Here is a 21,705-nt window from a genome sequence, read left to right on the forward strand (position 1 = left end):
CATTGCTGAACCCCCAATGCCCATCCATCATATGTATCTGATGCACTGGCTTGCAGAAAGGCGCCCATCAAACCACTCAATAAAACCGTTTCGGATTGCCAATTCGAATACTGATTGGTTTTTCATCATCATCACCATAATACCTGCCAATTTAGCAGGCGTCCAGACAGATCCCAAAAACGCGTCTCTCCATACCAAGTAAGACCGATCATACTCAAAAAGTCTCATTGACGTCGTACCCTTCCTGCACGTTATTCAACCCGGCGCCCGCCAGACTCCCATTCAAACCCATGCTCTGGCGCTTGGGCAGTTTTGATGTCCCACCGATGCTGGCTCGCTTAGTCGGACTCGGGATGCCAGAACCCACATCACTACTGCGCCCTCGGGCGAAGGTGGCTCTCCTCGGGGTGGGGGTGATTCCAGATTCGTTCTCATTGTGGTTGAGACTGTTCTCGCTCTCTTCGTCCATGGTGCCATCGTACCCACTTCCGTAATTGCTAAGGCTGCTCTTAGGCCGAACCCGGTCTGTGGATGCGTTGGGCGCAAAATTTGCTCCCATGCCACTACCCAGCGGAGCTCGCGGAAAGCCAGAGACACTAGCTCGGCTTCCTGGACGGCTGTGCGACGGTGCGAAAGAGGACCGCGTCGATGCGAGCCCGCTTGTTCGCGAGGCTGGGCGAAGAGGAGGCGCGGCCATGTCGCCTCTTGTTGGGGAAGGGGGCTGTTGAGTTAATGATGGTCGACTCGTCTTGGGTTTGGGTATCGAAAAATCGGTCCTTGTCGGAGACGGGGGCTGCTGATTCAATGATGATCGACTTGCTTTCGTTCTGGGTACTGATGGCGTCTCTTGCACCTTCTCCGTGAACGAGTCGTTCCCGCTAATTGTGCTACCGCCTGTCCTTTTTCGACTCCGGACGGTGACAGACGCAGGGATGTGATTGCCTAGCGCTGAACCACTTCTAGGCGAAGATCTAGGTGGAGTGCGCACAGGACCTGGAAGCTTTGAACGGGCAGTCTGAACTCTTTCTTCCAGTGTCGCAATTTTGCCGCGGAGGTTGCGAAGATGGATGATGGACGCCGATTGTGGCAGTCCTGAAGGCCGTTGAGCATTTCCAGGCCTTGATAGGCTTTGTCGGAATGATGATGAAGGTGCCGTTCGCGCCAGCGCTGGAATCGACGGACCACGAGCATGACTGGCAGGTCTCGGGGCGGTTGATCCTGAAGTGGATGGGCGAGAAGTTGGGCCATTGGCAGTCAGAGACTGTCGCGTTTTGGGGATTCCTGGCGTTACAAAAGGCTTGGAAACTTGAGTCGATTTCTCTGAGATTGGAGGTGATGGGGGAGTTGGTGTGTCTGACAGGCCTGATGAAGAGCCTGCCTTTGTTGGAGGTGTGTCGAAGGTCGGCGAAGAAGCATTCGTAGTAGTGGGAGATAGGTCCGAGCGAGGAGAAGCAGACACGACAATGGGTTGCAATGACAGGTGCTTCTCTCGGCGGGCCAGTTGGTCCACCGCCTTCCGCAGCTTCTCTTTCGTGATGTCGGTCTCGATTTTGAGATCGGAGAATTCGTCGCGCAGCCTTTGCGCTTCAATTCGCAGGGATTCTCTTTCCTGCTCTCCGGAGCGGAGTTCTTCCTCGAGCATTACGCTCCGTTCGATAGTTTGATTGTATTTCTGTTCCAGGTCTTCAAGGGAAGACTCAGTGTTCCGTTGCTTGCGCTCGTAGTCATCATTCGCGACTTCGATATCGCGAAGCCGCAGATTTAGTTCCCGGTTTGTCTCCCGGAGTTCTCTAATTTCTTTTTGCAGCGTATTCTGGACATTGGAGGCTTCAGTCTTGGATTGCTTGTATTTGGTCTTCCATTCCTCGACCTCGTACTGGAGATTGGCTGCTCTCTCTTTCAATTGGCGCTCACGTTTCTCTGATGCGTCGATATCTCGCTCGAGTTCTGCTTCGAGATCTTTGCTAGAGGCTTGGAAGTCTGCCAGTTCGGCTTCTAGCAGCTCGTATTGTGCTTTGTAGTATTTTAGGGACTCTTCAAGAGAGGAGCTGGGGCCAGGGGGAGACGAAGGTATGGCGTCTTCGACGGCCATTTTCGGTGTTGATGGTGATTCGGCTGTCTGAATGTGGTCGCTTGATGTTGTTGATCTGGTTGATAGTGTTGGATATGGACGATGGGCGATTTGGTCGTGGTGGTGAGTCGTCTGAGGTTTGTTGGTGGCCTGTTTCTGATGTACCAATTGATGCGACGCGGGTCCGGAGGCGGTGAGGTCGGGGTTGGTCGGATTGCTGTCGAGAATCCTGGCGGTCGCGGATATCCAAGAGGCGATGGTGATGTTGCTGCTGCTGCTGCTGCTGCTGTGGTTAGTATTCGCGGGGTGAGCCTGCGCTGGGGGGGGGGGTGGTCCCAGCGAGAACGGGAGGAGGCGCAGTTTTGTTATATAAAAGTTGATTGAAGGGGCAGCGAGATCAACGCAGGCACGTCAAACGACAAACAACGGGTCACCAGGCGCTAGGCGCTAGGCGTCATTAGCCCGGGGGTTTGCGGTGGTTGGGCGGGCGAGGGACCATTGAGCGCGCTGCACCACTGGGCACCACTGGGGCGCCACTGCACGCACACTGCACAAACTGCACACCGGCGGGTGGGTGGCGGCCCCTGCACTGGCAACAGCCGGGTGCCAAGAAAAAGCCTATCTGCAATCTCGTGCAGACTCGTGTGGCTCGTGTACCAAGTATGTAATTCTCCGATTAATCCATCTTCCTCTCTACTTGAATTGTCTGAATTGTCGTATAAATACCCCTGTACCGAGGACTTATCACACGGCGAACAAAACTGTCCAGAAAACTTAGTGTCCATGATTTGATTTTTGGTATTTGACATTACCTCTTCCATCCAATGGTGCAAGAAGTCTCTCATTGGGACCAGGTTCCAGCAGACCCTTACCCATATCCGCATGATGCGTCCCTATCTCCAGAAACCACCGCCCTCGTCATCATCGACATGCAGCGGGACTGTAAGATAATGGTTGAACCGACTGCTTGACTCATCGCACTGACCTTCGCTACTGCAGTCTGCGAGCTGGGCGGCTACTTCGACTGTCAAGGCTACGATGTGGCAGACGCTCGTGCCATCGTCCCGACCATTCAAGCCCTTCTCTCTACGGCCCGCAAGGCCTCGTTCCCTGTCTTTTTCACTAGGGAAGGTTCGACTCTAACGTAAACGCAGACATGGTCCTGCTCTGCTGAAACTGCTCCAGGTCACAGGGGAGACCTCTCCACGCTGTCGAGCCGGGAACGATTCCGATCTCGCAACAACCCAAGACGTCTTGGAATCGGAGACAGAGGCCCCTTGGGAAGGTTTCTGGTTCGTGGTGAACCTGGCCACGATGTCATCCCTGAACTAAGCCCGTTGCCCAATGAGACCATTATCGATAAACCTGGGAGAGGTGCCTTTGCTCATACCGATTTCGAGCATATCTTGCGCCTTCGTGGAATCCGAAATTTGGTTTTGACTGGAGTAACCACAGACGTCTGCGTTTCCAGCACCATGCGAGAGGCGAATGACCGCGGCTTTGATTGCCTCATACTAGAAGACGCAACAGCTGCAGCCACACCAAGTTTGCGTCGATTTGCACTGGAGTCCGTCAAGATGGAAGGGGGCGTCTTCGGTTCTGTGACACAGTCGAACAAAATCGTCGAAGCCATGAATTCTTGGGCCTGATTTCGAAGTTGGGTCCGTGATTCCCAATGTCCATCTAGTAGTCCTCCTTGGTTATTCAAAGAGATCACATTCTCCTAAACGTGTTACCTGACGCGCTTCTCCGATCTTGACTTCTCGATGTCTCGGCATTCCCACCACTAGCGTTGTCTGTTCGCTTCGGTTTCTTTGTTGGATCGAACGAGATAACCTTGTCACCGACAGCATCCCCAAACCTTGTTCTTCGCGCTCGTTCGACCGGCCTAAAACTTTCAGCTCGAGAGCCAAAGGAACGGTGATGTGGCGTTCTGACGGCATTTTTGGACGCAGATGACGAAACATGCATTTGAATCTCATCACCCTTCTTTCTCTGTTTCTTGCTGGGACGGCGTTTGTAGTCGGCAGTAGATATTCGATCTCTCGTCTTGTATCGAAGACCATTGTCTTCTTCTTCAGTCTGATCTTCGTCACTCGACCTCGGTATCTCATCAATTGCTTCTTCCTCAACGGCGGTGAGCGCCTTTTCTTGGGCTTGATCTGATGAAGGCACTTTGGTGCTGGCGTTGAGTTGCTGAAACTCTCTGGAAGTTTCATCCACAGCAAAATCTTCATCTTGAAAGAGTTTGGCAAAACGCGAATCCGCCAGAAGACCCTTTTCTTGATCTTGAGCCGAGTGGATTTTGGTGGCTTCCATAGGAGCAGTCTCGTCGCCTCCTTGTGCCAGAACCCGCTGAGCGCGGCGCCTCTCATTCTTCTCTTCGCGTTCGAGAATTCTTTCCACCATCTTCCGGTTGACTTTGACGCTAATCTTTTTCTTGCCGCGAATCCTGCTTTCGCGTTCTTTGTCAATCTTCGCCTGGACACGCTTTGCCCGCTCTTCTTCCCAGCTGGTCGGATTTGCAATCAGCCTGGCCTCTTCATACAAGCCCTGAGCCACGAAGAAACCGTGCATATAGGGTCGGAGGAGATTCGTCTTGCCCACAAGGTGATCCAAGTTGAGCATGCGCAGTTGGGTCGGCGTGAGAAATTTGTAGTTATCGTACACCTCCCCTATCTTTGATTTGGAGAAGGCATATGGATCATTTGGATCCTCTGCCATCTCCTCGACGACATTGTCCAAGAACGAACACCACTTTGGAGCCGGTCCAAGCTGAGGAATGAAAAACGCGTGTTGTTGTCGACCTTCATTGGCCGTCAGGAACATGCCGCTATCCTTGCACCAAGCAACGCAATTAATGTCCACAGCTGGCTCTACCGAGGTCCATGGTGTCCCGTCCCTTTCATCCCAGAGCTTCAATATCCGTCGGTCTGCCGACGCAATTTTGGGTTCCCCGATGGAATCTCGGGTTTTGACACCCTGTGTCAAGAATTGCACATAGTGAATGGGGTAACCGTAACCTTGGTCCTTCTTCAAAGTCGGGAGGGAGGATCGGAGGTCGTAAAGGTAGATGAGACCAGAAGAAGTCCCCACAGCCATGTTAATGCCAGATCGATGGAAGTCAAGTGCCGTTACCTCGGATCGTCCTTCAAAGTCGGCAGGCACACCAAGGGTAGCCACTCGAGCTCTTGATCGTGTGTCCCAGTACTCGACCGTGCCAAGTGACGTTCCGAATGCCAACACATTATGGCTGCCTTCTGCCACAGCGGCGACGTTTACACTGCCGGCTCCAATGCCTCCTTGTAATGCACCACCGCCTACAGAGCTCAGGTCGTCGCCTCCGACGTCTACCTCAAATTCATTCATGAATCTCCCCAGCTCAAGATTGATTCTGAACACCTCTCCCATACCATTCGCATTAACACCAGCCGCAGGTACCAGCAGTTCGGTATTGCTCCGGTCATACGCGAGGTCGCGGCCATACCGGGGTATTCGTAGCGAGTCATGGCATCCGCCTGGTGTGTGGAACTCTAAGGAGCGGTCTTCTTGGAGATGAACGGACTTGGAATAGTCGGAGGAGAGAAAGATGAATGTCTTGTTCAAAGTATTCGTGTGTCTTGCCCATGAGAGCGCCAGGTTTGGCAGGTAATGTGTATGGATTTGTGGCTTGTATGTCCCAGTGCTCATAACCCATTCGCCATCTTCGCTGACTCGCACGCATTGACTGGCTTCCTCAAACTCGAAGTCTTGCAGCAGCTCGACGCGGTTGGCAAACTCTGGATCTTTCTTGCGCTTCTGCTGCTGCGAAAGCCAGTCCGGAAGACTGCGAGAGGCCGATGACCCAGAAACCGTATAGACTGGCACCGCACTGTTGGTTAGTCTCATGCTGGGTTTGTACGAGGAGCGAAATGGTGAAGCATGCTAAAGTAGGACGCACGGGAGGGAAAGCATGTCAATCCTGCTTCTTGTTAGCTTTTTGCAGTTGAATGTGAAAGTTGGGAGCACCTTCTTACCTGGTGGCACTTCAACTTTTTCGCCTGACCAAAATCTACAGGTGCGGATCGAGTATCACGCAAAAATCCACGCCAAGATTTTCCGTCAAGTCACGTGCACGATTGGCGAGCTCTTCTGGTGTGGTCGCTCAACGACAACTCCTCTTCACATATATCACAGCAGAGCTGGCCTCTTCCTCTCTCTCCATATTTTACATTCCTCATCAAGGCCAAAGGACTCTGGTTCTACCTGAACATAATGCGACCGGAACTTCAATTTGTATTGGTTTAAATTTGGATCATCTTACCAAGTCAGCCGACACACCGCAGCATTGTTGCCTTGACAGAGCCTTGAGGGTCCTTGAACGACCAACCATTGCGCATCATTGGAGACGCTTGTGCAATGCACCTAAAACTCAACCAGATTATATTGTCTTGCTGTTCTCCACGAGCAGTCCTGATTCCACCCAACGGCTGACGACATGACTACCACTCTGGAGTTCCCGAGTAACTGTTCCACCAATGTCTACACCCTTGTGAGTTGGTGAATTGCAAGAATTTCAATCCCACTGAAGCTAATAGCTCTAAAGAATGATTTTGGCGAGATTGCTTATATTGTATGCACAGTAGCAACTCCGCCGACCCAGGATCCGTCAGCGTTTATCGTCACCGCAGAGAATACTCTTACTCGACTCCGGAAAACCGAGCGTCAATTTAGAGAAGCATCTATCCTTGCGGCGTTGGATGTTGAAGCTCGTCAGCTTTTCACCTTCTACAAGAAGGTAGATATTACTGCTCCGAAAGACCAAAAAACTTTGCTGTTGAAGTTTGGCTACGTCCTGCGGAGCAACACTTGTACAATCGCATACAAGACTGCTGCCCGCCTACCCGACTTGCTGAAACCAGAACACTCTCGGCTTTACCGACTGTTTATTTCTGCAATTGTTTCCAGCATCAAGTTTCTCCCGAATGGCGAAACTGCTCTTCAACCACTTGGCCGCAACATGTATTTGGTGGAGCAGACTCCATCTGGTACCAAGATTGACCATCTTGACAAAACCAAGAAGTGGATTCTCTACCGCATTGATCTGCAGGTAGTCCCCAGTGGCCATATCATCCTGACAATCGCAAAGGATGGCGCATTCTCATTCTTTCGTATCCAAGAATGTGTTACCAAGCTAAAGTGGAATGGCACCAAAAACTCTGATTCAATTGCCATATACCTCGCACCTGTCGGGCGCATTGCACGATTGAGCCGATCAAACATCCTCAACAAGACAAACCTTATTGGTACCTCTGGCAAGCAGAACAATGGCGAAAGTCTACTTTCTGATGCACGAAGAGAAGCCTGGCAAGAGCTACTACCATCCTGGCTCAAGGAGCACACGGATACTAGCATCGAAGAAATGGAAGGTGGCTGGATTGAGATTGAAGTGCCTATAGAGGAGGTTGATCAAGTCTCCAACGACAGTCAGCAAGATCTTACAACTTCAGATATAGTCAACTGCGACTCGATCACTTGGAGGACAATCTTCTGGCCTGCAGGCCTGTGCTTTGTTTTCAGCGATGAGGATCCTATCGTAGAGGAGGATACTGACGTTGGCCAAGATCCAATGCAATTTGTGCAGGATTGGATCCTTGGAACGGGCGGCGGTACGTCAAATGCCGAAGGCGGACGCCAAAGTGTGATGGATGAAGATGATGAACCACTATTTGCTGATGAAGGTGCATTTGACGATCCAGTGCACTTTCATCCGTTCGGACCTCCAGCCTTTGGCTCTAGCCAACCAATTTATCCGACTCCGCCTGACGTTGGAATGATACATCCTACGCCAGGCTTTCCATCTGTTGACGGGATGGCTCTAACACCGGCGAATTTCCCTCGTGGACCTGCTGAGAGGTCTCAACCGCCGGATGAGGACATGGCGGATTTCGAAGATGCGCACACATCAAGCGGACTACAGGGACTCTATGACGAAGACCTTTTCGAGGAGAATCCGGATGATAATCTGTGTGCGGAGACTAATGGTGACGAGCCAAATTGGGATTTCTTCGATGGTCCAGGTATCAACCCGAAGCCTGCGCGCTCTGCAAGCCACGGGCGGAATGAAGAGTCGGTGACGCGCAGCGACACCCAGCCAGCGATGGCGGAAGCAAATAATGACACCGATGGTCAAGGTGCCGCTTCTCAGAATCCAGCCATTGCGAAGAGCGAAAATTTGCACTTTAACGCTGCACCCAAGATACCTGCAAGCACAAAGTCGCCCCAAACCCGAGACCAAATTGAGCAGCCGGACAGTCTCCTGCAGGCAAAAAGCAGGCTGACACCCCAACCTCCGTCCAAACGGGGTCCTCCTTTGTGGAAACCCGAATTCGCCACAGATCCCACCATTAGTGTGGTTTCCGGCCGTCGGTCAAGCCTGTACGATGGTCTACGCTCACTCCCGTCCGTATCGACGCATGACAGCAGATACGGCGCGGACGGAGATTATTGGTTTGATCCAACGCTAGTTCTTTCCAACGTAAAGAGCTATGCGAAGCCAAATCCGCTGTTTCAGAAACCAGTATCAAGTCCATCAGACAGCGACAGTTTGATGACCAGTTCCAGCAATTCGCCAGATCCAGCATCTCAGCAAAATACGGCCCATGTGCCGTTCAGACAGTGGACTGAGTATCACCACCCATCGCCGACTGCTGCCAATCGCCAAAGCGAGATCGACAAGAAGTCAATTTATCAAGACGTACAGCAGATACTAGGATTTCTGAAGCTTGGTTTGATAGAACATCCGACATTGTCTGATTTCCGGTTAGATGAGCCCGATTCTCGCAAGATCCCTCCGACGTCGCCACAGAAGTTCCTGCAAATTGCCAACGTCTTAGTTGAGCAGATGTCTCAGACGTCTTTACTACCTCAGGGAGAGTACCAGAGTGAGATGCAGACTCTCTTCCAGGATCAAATGGATGTAAATGTTGATTTGAGCGGTATCAAAACCTCTGCGACTCCATCAACTGTGTTTCAACTTATCAACCTCAAAGCTGACCACAACAATGGCAGAGTCCAAGGGAAGGTAATAAGAATCCAACCGGACCAGATTCGCGTGCGACGGACGGAACGGCCACTTACCGCTTCTATATCTATCTTGAACTTCTGGGATACGTTGAACCTTCAGCCTGAAAGCGGACTGAAAGATGTGACAGCTTTTTGTATTCATCCAGGTCTGGCAAATGTAACAGAGGGATGTCTCAGTTTGCTGCAGCGGCTTGCAGAAACTTACAACTCTTGTTCACTGGGAGCTTTTACGATCGGTCAACTTCCTGGTCTCACAGACACTGGATTGATATCATGGGTGCCGAATGATGTGGGTGAACGCAACCTCCTCCAAACATGCAAATTGGTCGGCACCACTCTCGCAACTGCTTCCAATATAAAGGGCACTGTCCTTGTCTGTATGATTGGCAGAAGTCAAAGCGCGACTGCGTACTTGGAGACGTGCATTGCATTCTTCAGCCTTTTTGAATCATTTACAGAGGCCCGAACGGACATCCAGGGCGTGTCCGATATTGCTTTGCAAGTCGTTCCACAAAATTTTGTCGCCAATGCGGAGGCCTTGGTGATCCCTTCTCAAACAGCCTATATCCGGCTGGCCATCGAGGTCTACAATCGGCTCCCGCCACCCAATTTTCCCGCCTCCCCAGCTACCTGTAGCTCGGCCGTGGTGTTGTCAAAATCGGAAAATTCGGTGCATTTGCAAATGACGCCAACATACGGCTCGCCTCTGGAAAAGAACGGACCGTGCCTTCATCTCGCATACTCTGTTAGCCTTGACAACAGGTGGATTACTGCAGCCTGGACGGACGAGTTAGGACGGGTTGCACTTACCATGTCCTACTGTCTGCGTGTCCGACAGTCGGGGAAGAGCCGGCCTCTGCACGACATATTCCGAGAGATGTGGGACGTGTCCCAAGACCTTATGAGCAAAGTTCGTGGGCCGTGGCGATTGGCAATTGTCAGGCACGGGTACTACGAACAATCAGAGCTGCTCGACTGGCATCAAATTTTCGACAATTCCCCCTCCTTGCAGAAACGATGTCTGCTGGTGCTTCTCTCTGTCCAGGTCGCTCCAGAGCTAGAAATCTTCCTACCCCCTAATCACGGGAAGACCGCCCAGACGGGGACACAGAACCTATATGGGACACCTGCTTCGACGCCACAGGGCAGTATGACATCTCCTGAACAGACTGTGCCAGCGACTCCAACGCCCGGCGGCAGCTCCTTCATGAACGCCCCCACACCTTCCGATCCTGGGTTTGATCTGAATGCTGAGAGCGATCTCACACTCCTGGATCCTTCCGAGGAAAGCTGTGCCGTCATCTTACCCTACGGGGTTAACCAGACGAGGAGTTTGATCGAGCTTCGGCCTTCGCAAGTCACGGGCTATCTCATGAAACGTAAAGGGGCGAAGTGGGAGGGCGGATACAATATGATTGAGTTCAGCCTAATCACCTCGACGCTCCAGATATCGAACACATCCAGCGAAACGTCGCCAGACGAGTTGCTTGAAGATTTGATCAAACAGTATCGCGGGCTTGTGACTCTTGGGGCTACTCGAGGCTGCGTGGATCCAAACCGCGAATGCCTCCCCTGGCATATTGCCACGGCCATCAGAGGTGCTCGGCTGCTGGGGCAGGTCATGTAGTTCACATGAGTCCAAGTGGGACAATGTCCGTCCGACCTCGGAGCAAGCAACGCCCACGCAAATGCTACGCTATGGACAATCCCTGTCCCCGGGCTAATATTCTTTTGGTTGGGCACTTTTACTCTACAATTTCAAGCAGACTGGGCACTGCAACCTGCATACTACCTAGATTACTCGAGAACGAAAAACCTAATTGCCATTTACGGTTTGATCCTAGAGGGTGAGCGAAGGCCGCTTTAACCTGAGCTTTAACTGAGCCTTTGGTTTAAACATCACTGAGCGCCCCCTGAGTAGTCCCTGAGCAGTCCCTGAGCGACATACAGTGGGCCTAATCTGGCCCCTCTAGAAATCAGCTATACCGGGTACTTGCGCCTCGGCTCGGCGCCTATTTCAGATAGGGGCCAGGGAACCTGGCAGATTCCCTGCCCTTACGCTGCTGCCTAACATTTCCTGCAACCTTGGCCCTGACGCTTGCAACAGAAGCGATACGTGGGTCTATCGAGATTTGCGTCATTGCTGTCTATCTGATTTCTGTCCTCTTTCCCAGTCTTTGAGGATCAATTCCCGTTTATATACACTTTGCAGGCTTATTCAGAAGTCCTTGCTAATCTCCTTGAGACGTCTCAGAGTGCGTTTCTTGCGCAGAGACGTTTCGAGAGTGTTTCCTGATAAGTCGACATCTGCGCAAGTGGGTCCCTTGAGCGCCACTTCCTCAACAGTCAGACATATGGACCCAAGTGAGCTGAGTCACGTGATATACCCTGCTGTATAGTCGGCTCTGTTGGCTCTTGTCACTGACAGACCAACAGAGCGCACAGGGCGCACAGGGCGCACGGGCGCTAGCATTATATATACTGTAGCTGCGTCAACAATGCGGCGGGAACCCTCCCTTTTTAGGGGATAAGAGCCCAAGGTTAACGGAGGGTATGTGATATGTACCTCATAATGAACACTGACAGTCTCTGGTTGCACAGCATTCTACTCTGCCAACTACCATAGTCATCACGCTCTGATATTCCACATGCCACGGCACTCAACGTTGCCGATTCTTTTCTCAGGTCGAGCCAGGCATCCCGCGCTTCACTCCCGGTTCCCCTAGCCCTGCCACGACCAATGGTTTGCGCTCCTCGATAGAAGTGCGGAAGATAGGGAAGAACCTCACGATTGTACTTTGTCCATAGGCTTCCTCAACAAGGTAAACTGTTACACGCCACCAGGCCAAGATGGCACTGACGATCCAGAAATAAGCGGCTACTTTCATTCCCTTTTCAACTCCGCTCCCATATGCAAAGAGGCAACACGCGATGGTAGAGCCAATAGCTAGCGTCATCAAGGTGGCGCAAAGCACTAGGTCTCGAGCTGCAGATGCGATGACCTTCGCAGTTATTAGTCATGTTCCCGAAGCCAAGAGGTGGGGGAGAAAAGGAACACCCTACTCCAGACCACGTGAAGAAACTCAGAACGACGAACCACGCGGCTAGTTCAGGGAAATGCTCATGAATGCTGTGATCAGCGATCACACCGGTTGCCTAGACAAGATGTCGGGTTAGACTCGCTACCCAATCCGTCGCCTCTATATCAAAATCTTACCACCAGAAGATTAAGCAAACCGCTACTCATCCAAAAGCTTCCCCACATAACGTTAATAACGGTTACTAACGCATCTCTCGCAGGATAGCCCTTCAATCCGGCCAGGAACTGGGCAAGACCGCCCCAGAAAGCCACGAAAGGAAAGAAAACCGTCGGTGAGCTCGGATTTCCCCACCAACCAGCAATCCAAGAAGCGGTGATCCAGGTTGAGCCGGCAAAACCAGCAAGTCCGAGGGCCGCTGGAGGTGCCAGAGGCTTCAGGAAGATGCGGACGCCCGGCTCCTGCTGGATGATCCTGTCAATTTTGTCTTTGTCGTCTGGGCGTACAGACATCGTGATGAGCTCAAACAAATCGAAGAATACGTGTTTGGCAGGCGGATTGTATCTGTATAAACGTAATGGCTTTTGTCCTGTGGCACATGGACCCTGGCAGCTGGTGACATTTCGCAGAGAGAGAGAGAGGTATATATATATATATACACACATCTACATCTATAATTTCCGAGTATGTGGTGCAACGCGGAATTTATGGGAATTTACCTACCCCTCGTTAAAACATTTGTGTGCAGCCACGCAAACCGATTTCTGCCAAAGACCTTGATTTCTGGGCCTTCCGTGCGATCTGTCGGTGTGGCGTGATAGTCGACAAACCGACTCTGTTGTGATGCCTTGATCATGTGGAATGTTGATGGCAGCCGCTTACTTCCGTATGGAAAAGGCCGTATTCATCTGGCACAATTTCCCCGCCTTCTCGTCAGTAGTTGGTTGCTTCAGTTCTAAGGGGTTGGTTGGGGCCGCGCGCTGTTGTTGATTTTGTCTTCTTGCACAATTTTGTAGGTTACACAGCTGACCTGTTCATAGTCTTTTGGGTCGTCTGTCTGTTTATACAGAGCCTCCTAGTGTTCGCGTTCGAAGATGCTCACTTCAAATGAACACGAGACTACAACAGTCAATATTAGTTCCAATCCCTTTCCCTGAAAATGAGGGAATCATACGATTCTTACGCGGCCCGTATTTGGAGGCTTTGCTTGGGCTTCTTTGCCCTTGAAATTGCATGACTATGGATTATACGAGAAATGGGCTCTTTTCCCGGCAAATGTATGGTGTGATGGTCAGAGACGTTTCTCAGGAAACGTGCTTTATCACCACGAAGCATACGTATTGTCGTAGACGGCTGCTCCACCATGGCTGGCCTCACCGACTACATAAGACCGACGTATATTACATTGGCTTCAGACCTTGACAGTGGTTTATGACCTCTATAATTTGCATAGCCTTTTAGTCCACAACCGGAAAGGCAAGATGGTATGCAGATATTTTGTCTCGCGGCTAAGTGGTCGCCCGTTATCCCTCCACGTCCGCCGAACAGCGAGCAGTTCTTTGCCCGGGCGTGTGAGTCCGGCTTTTAGGAGAACTTTACTGACTAAGTCTTGGGTGAATCAGGGCAAAGTTCTTATGGTGCTCTATCCCGTAAGTCAGAACAGCCCCAGTCCCAGCACCCGTTCCTTATTGTCCCTGCACTGCATTGATTATCAAGTGCTGATTGTGAAGTAGGGTGGTCAACATGCCAAGGATCAACCGGATCTCTTGGGATGCGTCGAAAACGAGCTTGGTCTCCGAAAGTGGATTGAGGGACAGGGGCACACGCTTTTAAGCACCGCCGACAAGGATCGTGAGGGTTCTGAGTTTGACAAGCAACTGGAAGATGCTGAAGTCATTGTTACCACTCCGCCAGTGTGACTCTGTGTTTCTTCAGAGGACCTGGGCTGACTCAATGAATAGATTCCACCCCGGATACCTGACCGCCGAGCGTCTATCCAGAGCCAAGAATCTCCGACTTGCGGTCACCGCCGGCATTGGATCCGACCACGTTGATTTGGACGCGGCTAACAAGACCAACGGCGGTATAACCGTCGCGGAAATCACCGGCTGCAATGTTGTCTCCGTCGCGGAACACGTGGTCATGACTATGCTCATTTTGATGAAGAACTTCGTCCCGGCGCATGATATGATCAGGCAGGGACGATGGGATGTTGCCGAGGTGACCAAGAATAACTACGATATTGAGGACAAGGTTGTAGGTACTGTTGGAGCTGGCCGTATCGGTGAACGAGTACTGCGCCGTCTTGCGCCCTTCCATTGCAAGGAGCTGCTGTATTTCGATTATCAGCCTCTTACATCGGAGGTTGAGAAGGACATTGGATGCCGTCGTGTCGAGAGTCTAGAGGAGATGGTTGCTCAGTGTGACATCGTCAATATCGAGTGCCCTCTCTATGCCGAGACTCGAGGACTCTTCAACAAAGATCTCATCGCCAAGATGAAGCGAGGTTTGTGACTTGATATATCAGCTTTTCTCTATTTTCTTGGAGTGTTGGAGTTAACTGGGTCCTATATAGGCGCTTATCTCATCAATACCGCGCGAGGGGCCATCGTTGACGCTGAAGCCGCCGCGGATGCTCTAAAGAGCGGCCGCCTCCGCGGCGTAGGTGGTGACGTGTGGTTCCCGCAGCCGGCTCCCCAGGACAATCCTCTCCGCTACGCGGAGCATCCATGGGGTGGGGGAAATGCCTGGGTGCCTCACATGTCGGGGACATCTCTGGATGCACAGGTCAGCTTAAGGCAAGGACTCGCAACCAATCGACATGCTAACACTCTGGCTAGAAACGGTATGCAGCTGGTGTGAAAACTGTCTTGGAAGCTTACTTCTCTGGCCGTGAGGATTATCCACCGGAGGACTTAATCTGCCATAAGGGGGAGTATGTCACCAAGGCTTATGGCCGGCGGCAGAAGGTGTAAATGTCACTTTCTCTCCATGCCAGGTTCGATCCTTTAATTTTCTGTGATCTGGGTCTGACTGGGATGCTTGGTGGCCTTTTTTTTTCGAAGCCTGGGTGAGGGATACCGTCTCGCGGTGAAATTCAAGGAACGATCGCGCTACTTCACAGTGGATGTGATCTTGACATTCCGTATCAGGGCCGCGTTGTCCTTGGTATCAAGTACATGTATCCGAGGAGGTGATAATGATGAGGCAGAATAATCGGGGACGTATTTCCCCGCTACTTGATCGGCCTGGAACACATGCCCTAGTATTGGATAGCTCCTAGTCCTTCAACTAAAATTTTTTGCACGCTCACCAAGTACGGGTCAGCTCTATCCGCTTGCGCTTGCTGCGCACAGATGGAAGCAGCAGAGCAGAACTGGTCTTCATGTTGAGGAGTTTGAACAGTTATGACTTCCACAGAGGATCCATCGATGGTGTCGCCTGTCTACCAGCGAAGGCAGGAGCCAGTTCCCACGGTTTCGACTCTTCTTGGTCATCAACAAATCTGAGCAATCGACGCATGAACCGACTCCCTGATAAACCCTGGACGTTATTCGATTGGTTGGCCAAAGTTTATTCCGATCCGGATAAAGCCACAACTTAGATACACCTTGGTTGGACCTGTTGATAGGGTTGCAAGATCGCTGACTGTGGCAAACCACCTGGGACGTTAGCTGTTTCACCGATTGCGCCACTTACCTCAACGCCGTTGTTCTTGCCTCATCTGCGATAGTATGACGACGGAATAGGAGGTTTCAGGAATGACCTTCAGATCATCACAGGCCAAAGTGTATATAAACAGGCAGAGTCTCTCTGAATAGGCAGAGGGACAGAACACAATCAAGCAAATAGATCCACTCCTGTTCTGAGTACAACACGCTCCTTTGCCTAATTTGCGGTCAAGCAGTCCAACATTGGTTTTTGGGATTGGATATCAGAATGTATTAGTGGTAGTGCAGCTGCGAATGGAAGGGCCTTGTCTACTTTAGGGTTCAGCTTGTTAGACTCCCTTGATAAGGCATCCTCAACAGATCCCAAAAAAGCCGTCTCAGGTCAAGGCGATTGTCGTTTCTATTGTATAAGTCTGCGAATATCACTTGATTGCATCATATTTTTGGCCTACATCCCAATCCGCGTGAGAAAAGTGTCGAGGAGCCGGGTGTAATGTGTGACTGATTTCCACATAATGTCGAGTTCACCGCTATGATTCATCCTCCAAATGGCTTTTTCAGCCTCGTTCGGAACCTCATGTATGCGACAGGGCCAAGCTTTTCCAGTTTTGCCTGAATATCTGAGATATCCTGGGTACACCTCTTAACTACGTTCTAGAGATCTTCGGAAGTCTGTTGTCGAGACCCCCGGAAACATGGGGGCGAGAATCATCGGTAGTCCTCATGTAAGTCGCGAATGGTGATCTCGAAACAGCGTTTTGGCTCACCGCCTACGTATGAAATTGCCTCGTAACTTTCTTAAAAAGGAAGTATCGACGACTGTGAGGTTTCCATCCGGTGGAGCATCCGCTTTCCCCAGGGTTCAAGATCAGTACGCGGAAAGCTGAATGTGCCTCGGGGAATGGCTGATATATGTATGGTTGCATTGGTACGAAGGCCGTGTCGTCTTGAAGTTGACAAGAACCGTTACTACTAGAATGCTGAGCGTTGAGTAATGGGATCTTCCATCTTCATGCGATGATGTAGTCGTTTGAATCACATGAAAACCGAAAGGCAATTGAAAAAAAAAAAGGCAGATACATATAATATCGAAGATTACGGTGCGCTTTTGCAAGGTCACCTGCATGAGGCTTAGAAATCGTTGGCGTCCAACCAGATATCCGTGGCTCGCGGGGAAGATAAAAAGGCTTAGGTACAGTAGACTCTGGGAGCGCTGAGGGAGCGCTCAGGGATCGCTCAGAAAGTAGAAGGTGAGCCGAGGATGAGTAAAGCGGCGAGCTACTAATACATAAGACCGGGGCGATAGAGGACAGGTTTTTCGCATGATACTACATGTACCCTACTTGACCCTACATACTGTATGGACGATCAACGTGGTTGGCCTCTCCTCTTGCCCTCCCCGGGACCTTGAGATTTGGAGTAAAGCATTCTGCCAGTGACGCCAGGGAAAGGGAAGCCGACATCTGATTAGATCCCTGTCTATGTATGTACATATATGTACATACCCAATGGCTTGTTGATTGCGTTGACTCTGTCCCCACCGTCGCCTCACACATCCAGGCAAAAGGAAGTCTTTGATGACACTTTCGTCCCCCGGCCAAGGTTCTAAGATGGGCTCGACTCTTTGCCAACGGGTGTTTAATGCTTGGGACAGCCCAACCTCAAAGTAACTCAAGCCGGCTGCGCCGAGCGAGACTTGCCAGGGTGTTTCCCCTTCCATGACTAGATAAGCTGCTCCCCTTCCCTCTCTGTGATCTCTTGCGCCGATTGATATCTGCTGATATCGGGACCGCCGGCACCTTGATACCGGTCTGAGCGGGATCCCACTTCCTTCTCATTTGCCATGTCATTCTCGGGTGATTCTCATCACAAAGCCCGAGACATGCCCTCCTCTCCGCAAGTTGCAGAGCATAATGATGCTCGTAGCGTCCAAGAATCGCCAGACCGATGCAGTTCTATCGTTGACGCAGAGCAGTCAGCGGGTGTTGCGAGAATCGAGGCCATCAATGAAGTCCTCACAAGAACGGATCGGCTCTTCCTTTTCATCGGTGTGTTTCTCATCGCGTACGCCTATGGGTTGGATGGCACTGTTCGATATACGTACCAGACCACCGCCACTGCCTCGATGGGCCATCATTCTCTGCTGGCCACAATCAACACGCTTCGCGCCGTCATCGCCGCCGCCGCCCAGCCAACTGCTGCCAAAATCGCCGATGTCGTCGGTCGTCTAGAACTCGTCTTTGTCAGCGTGGTCTTCTATGTTGTCGGAACCGTTATTGAAGCGTGTGCGACAAATATCGACACTTTTGCTGGCGGTTCAGTCCTCTACCAGATCGGCTACACATGCGTCCTATTGTTGGTGGAAGTGATTATTGCCGACATTACCTCCCTACGAGCTCGACTATTCTTCAGCTACATTCCTGCACTACCATTCTTGGTGAACACCTGGATCAGCGGCAATGTCACTTCGGCCGTGTTGGGCGCGACGACCTGGAAATGGGGTATCGGGATGTGGTGCATAATTTACCCAGTCTGTGCACTGCCGCTGATGATATCTCTTTCCTTTGTAGGCCGACGTGCGCGCCAAGCCGGTGTCCTGGAGAAGTACAAAACGCCTTACCAGATGATGGGGGCGAGGCGACTGACACGGGAGCTCTTCTGGGCCCTGGACATTCCGGGAATCATCCTGTTGATTGCGGTTTTCGCTCTTATTCTGGTGCCGCTGACCATTGCTGGAGGATCAACTTCGTCGTGGGGCACCGCACATGTTATTGCGCCTCTTGTCATTGGCCTTCTCGGCATTCCGGTCTTCGTCTGGTGGCAACTGAGGGCACCTCGGCCGCTCGTTCCCTTCCACCTTCTCAGAGACCGCGGCGTTTGGGGGGCATTAGGAATCGCCTGCACCTTAAATTTCGCTTGGTACATGCAAGGCGACTATCTCTACACAGTCCTCATCGTTGCTTTTGACTGCACTATTATGGGCGCCACCCGAATCACTTCCTTGTATAGTTTCTCATCTGTGGTCACCGGCTTCCTTCTGGGAATGGTGGTTTACAAGGTCAGACGCCTGAAATGGTTCATCGTCGCCGGAACCTGTCTCTTTATGGTTGCGTTCGGGCTTCTCATTCACTACCGTGGGTCTCCCAGCTCAGCTGGCCAGTCGGGCGTCATTGGCGCACAGGTCCTCTTGGGAATTGCTGGAGGCATGTTCCCATATCCGGCCCAGGCCTCGATCCAAGCTGCAACCAAACACGAGCACGTTGCGGTCATCACTGGTCTGTATCTGGCCACCTACAACATCGGGTCTGCTTTTGGGGTGGCGATCTCTGGGACGATCTGGACCCACGTCCTCCCATCGAGGCTCGAAACCAACTTGGCGCCATTTGGAAATTCGACCTTGGCGGCTGCGACCTATGCCGATCCATTCACAGTTGCGTATGAATATCCGGTAGGCACGCCTGTGCGAACGGCCATCATCGCCGCGTACCAACATTCGCAGAGATTACTCTGTATCACGGGAATCTGTCTCTGTTCGCTCCTAATCGCGTTTGCATTCTGTCTCCGAAACCCTAGGTTGGGTGACGAACAGAGTTTGCCTGAAGCGGAAGAAGACGTGGTTCGTTGAGGAGCTCGTCGCTTGGATTGGAGCTCAGTCACTGGAACCACCTGTAAGGTACTTGGTGACTCAATAACAGCCCCCCGGCTTCTACAAATCACGCATGTATACTTCCTAGCACACCTGTTTTGGCAGTTGTCTGGTAATTGTGTTCTCGTATGCGTGGACAGGGAAACAATTTGTCAGCCTGATGGAGCGAAAATTGTATTCACTACTGCGCGGGGCGAGTGTATATCATCCACCGAGCCGTATTGAGAAATAAGGGACACTGTCTGAATCCGTTCTAACAGCTGGTCGCGAAGGACTTCGAGGTGCCACTTATTTAAGTTATTTTCTTCTTCGGCGTACCTCATAGTCGCAAACTGAACCGCAAACCGTCCGACTTTGGCTCACGGCTCCTACCGGACAGCTAGGCTATGCCTCCTGGTGTTTGAGACCCAGTCAGGATCGCCTGGACCATTTGAGGACCTCCATGTCTCGCCGATCGACAGCTAGAAATATATATTTCGTAATCTCCCTCCGAAGTAGCTGGCTTTTTCTTTATCGAGCTACTTACATCTAGACGTAGAGACACACGAAATCCTCCTCCCAGCTCGCTCCCTTTGTTGAATATCCACATCCTCCACCACACCATGGCCATCAAACAAATCCTCTGCACGGTTCTCATCGCTGTGGCTACCGTTGTTACTGTGGCCCAACCTGTCAGCGTCCCCAAACCTGTGAAGGCCAGAGCTCTCTCTTCGGGGCCTTCCATCGACCTGTTGAAACCCGATAAGGGCCTGGCCACGAGCATCGTCAACGGCATAGGCCAGATATCAGCACTTTTGACGATGGTTGGAATGACAGTCAATAATGTCCCTAACGTGGTAGGTGTTATCCCTGGTGAGGCTGAGGCAGGCGCTCTCCATGGTGATGTCTCCGGCCTAACGATCCGTGATGTCCCTGATGAAGCAGGCGCTCTCTATGATGATAACTATGGCCCACCAGACGATGCGTCTCAGCCTGTTGATATCGGGGAGATCCTTGATGATGCCTTTGACCACCTCCTAGGCGATGGGCCTTACTCCACGCCAACCGTTCCCGACGAGCCATCCTCAAAGACACCCTCCAAGACGTCGCCGCAATATTCCAAGCTCACGATTGGATGCCGGGCGAAAGGGTGTGACAGTGTGGTCAAGATCTACTACGACAACATGCCGACGCCGACGCACAGCTGCCCACGAGACGCCCTCGCCGCCCTCGCCAAGTGGCGTCTCTTCTGCGACAGAGGCAACAACAAGATCTTTGGCAAGTCGACAGAGCCAAATTGCTGGAGCAGGGCTCCCTCCATCGACAGCTGCTGCGGCGAATGGGTCCAGCTCGACGACCCTAAATACAAAGACTACCCGTCGCGGTACGTGCCAGTGGAGAAAGGGTTTTCGGACGACACGTACGTGGGGACTTGGGTGCAGGAGTTGGGGGGCCACGGAGACCGCCGCATCGTCAAGCCCGGTTGGCACGAGTACAACGTTGAGACGGACAGATGCCAGTTCTGGAGGCCGGAGAACGACCTCGAATTCGCGTACTTTATCAACTCGCTCCAGAACTATGGAATCCGGGATGTTGACGAGACGGGCAAGATTCGCGGACAGGAAGCCTATAATGCCGAGGGCGTTTCTCCTGGCCCGCTGATCCCGGGTTCGGACAGCGAACTAGATACCTTCAAAAACATCAAGATGGACTGAATGCCGAAGGCAACAGCCCGCGTTGAATTGATGTTTTCGGCTTTTGGAACAAGCGAGCGTCTGGTTGGTATGTTTGAGCGATGGTCTGGTTAGCGTTTTTGCACGAGGGACTGTGTTATTAGCAAGGCACCGGGCGGAGGGCTGCAGAGCACTATCATGAAATCGCGTGTTCAGTATGAGGCTCTGTGGGCCAGAGAGATGATGCTTTTTGGGCAACGTCTAGTTGTGCTCTTTTACTTTCATGTATGGTCTATTGCTATCTTTGCATCCCGAGGCAGAGGAAATTGTACAGAACTTGACAACTTTACGACGTGTTAGCCTGTACATCCTGAGCCCTCGCCCGGTATAACTTCAGTGGACGATCTTAACAAGCCACTGACCTGTGGATGTAGTTGACCGAGGCAGGGGATTCAGCCTTACGCCCAGTTCCGTCTACGGAGCGAATATTAGTCGGTGAAAAGCGAGTCCAACAAGGCAGGGTGAGTGGGTCAATAGTCCTTCGCAAGTATCGTGCTAACTA

The 21,705-nt window shown here is 51.7% G+C and overlaps 8 protein-coding genes across 8 annotated transcripts; 5 read left to right on the forward strand and 3 right to left on the reverse strand.

Moving 5' to 3' along the window:
* Nucleotides 1-214: 214 nt before the first annotated feature.
* A1O5_00937 (uncharacterized protein) lies at nucleotides 215-2,092 on the reverse strand (the record flags this gene model as incomplete). The annotated part of the gene is made up of 1 exon (XM_007741556.1): nucleotides 215-2,092. One exon carries the CDS (start codon nucleotides 2,090-2,092, stop codon nucleotides 215-217), a length of 1,878 nt encoding a protein of 625 aa, XP_007739746.1.
* An 803-nt stretch (nucleotides 2,093-2,895) lies between these two features.
* On the forward strand, nucleotides 2,896-3,720 carry A1O5_00938 (uncharacterized protein; the record flags this gene model as incomplete). The annotated part of the gene is made up of 3 exons (XM_007741557.1): nucleotides 2,896-3,013; nucleotides 3,071-3,202; nucleotides 3,257-3,720. 3 exons carry the CDS (start codon nucleotides 2,896-2,898, stop codon nucleotides 3,718-3,720), a joined length of 714 nt encoding a protein of 237 aa, XP_007739747.1.
* A 64-nt stretch (nucleotides 3,721-3,784) lies between these two features.
* On the reverse strand, nucleotides 3,785-5,959 carry A1O5_00939 (uncharacterized protein; the record flags this gene model as incomplete). The annotated part of the gene is made up of 1 exon (XM_007741558.1): nucleotides 3,785-5,959. The coding sequence occupies one exon, from the start codon at nucleotides 5,957-5,959 to the stop codon at nucleotides 3,785-3,787; it is 2,175 nt and encodes a 724-aa protein (XP_007739748.1).
* Nucleotides 5,960-6,548: 589 nt separating this feature from the next.
* A1O5_00940 (uncharacterized protein) lies at nucleotides 6,549-10,763 on the forward strand (the record flags this gene model as incomplete). Its single annotated transcript, XM_007741559.1, has 2 exons — nucleotides 6,549-6,602; nucleotides 6,657-10,763. 2 exons carry the CDS (start codon nucleotides 6,549-6,551, stop codon nucleotides 10,761-10,763), a joined length of 4,161 nt encoding a protein of 1,386 aa, XP_007739749.1.
* A 1,054-nt stretch (nucleotides 10,764-11,817) lies between these two features.
* A1O5_00941 (uncharacterized protein) lies at nucleotides 11,818-12,686 on the reverse strand (the record flags this gene model as incomplete). The annotated part of the gene is made up of 3 exons (XM_007741560.1): nucleotides 11,818-12,138; nucleotides 12,200-12,292; nucleotides 12,354-12,686. The coding sequence occupies 3 exons, from the start codon at nucleotides 12,684-12,686 to the stop codon at nucleotides 11,818-11,820; spliced, it is 747 nt and encodes a 248-aa protein (XP_007739750.1).
* Nucleotides 12,687-13,655: 969 nt separating this feature from the next.
* A1O5_00942 (formate dehydrogenase) lies at nucleotides 13,656-15,149 on the forward strand (the record flags this gene model as incomplete). The annotated part of the gene is made up of 5 exons (XM_007741561.1): nucleotides 13,656-13,823; nucleotides 13,908-14,089; nucleotides 14,136-14,680; nucleotides 14,750-14,961; nucleotides 15,015-15,149. 5 exons carry the CDS (start codon nucleotides 13,656-13,658, stop codon nucleotides 15,147-15,149), a joined length of 1,242 nt encoding a protein of 413 aa, XP_007739751.1.
* A 2,539-nt stretch (nucleotides 15,150-17,688) lies between these two features.
* Nucleotides 17,689-19,470, forward strand: A1O5_00943 (uncharacterized protein; the record flags this gene model as incomplete). The annotated part of the gene is made up of 1 exon (XM_007741562.1): nucleotides 17,689-19,470. One exon carries the CDS (start codon nucleotides 17,689-17,691, stop codon nucleotides 19,468-19,470), a length of 1,782 nt encoding a protein of 593 aa, XP_007739752.1.
* A 623-nt stretch (nucleotides 19,471-20,093) lies between these two features.
* On the forward strand, nucleotides 20,094-21,185 carry A1O5_00944 (uncharacterized protein; the record flags this gene model as incomplete). Its single annotated transcript, XM_007741563.1, has 1 exon — nucleotides 20,094-21,185. One exon carries the CDS (start codon nucleotides 20,094-20,096, stop codon nucleotides 21,183-21,185), a length of 1,092 nt encoding a protein of 363 aa, XP_007739753.1.
* Nucleotides 21,186-21,705: the final 520 nt, after the last annotated feature.

This window comes from Cladophialophora psammophila (assembly GCF_000585535.1).
Source record: "Cladophialophora psammophila CBS 110553 chromosome Unknown aczJe-supercont1.1, whole genome shotgun sequence".
Lineage (NCBI taxonomy): Eukaryota > Fungi > Ascomycota > Eurotiomycetes > Chaetothyriales > Herpotrichiellaceae > Cladophialophora > Cladophialophora psammophila.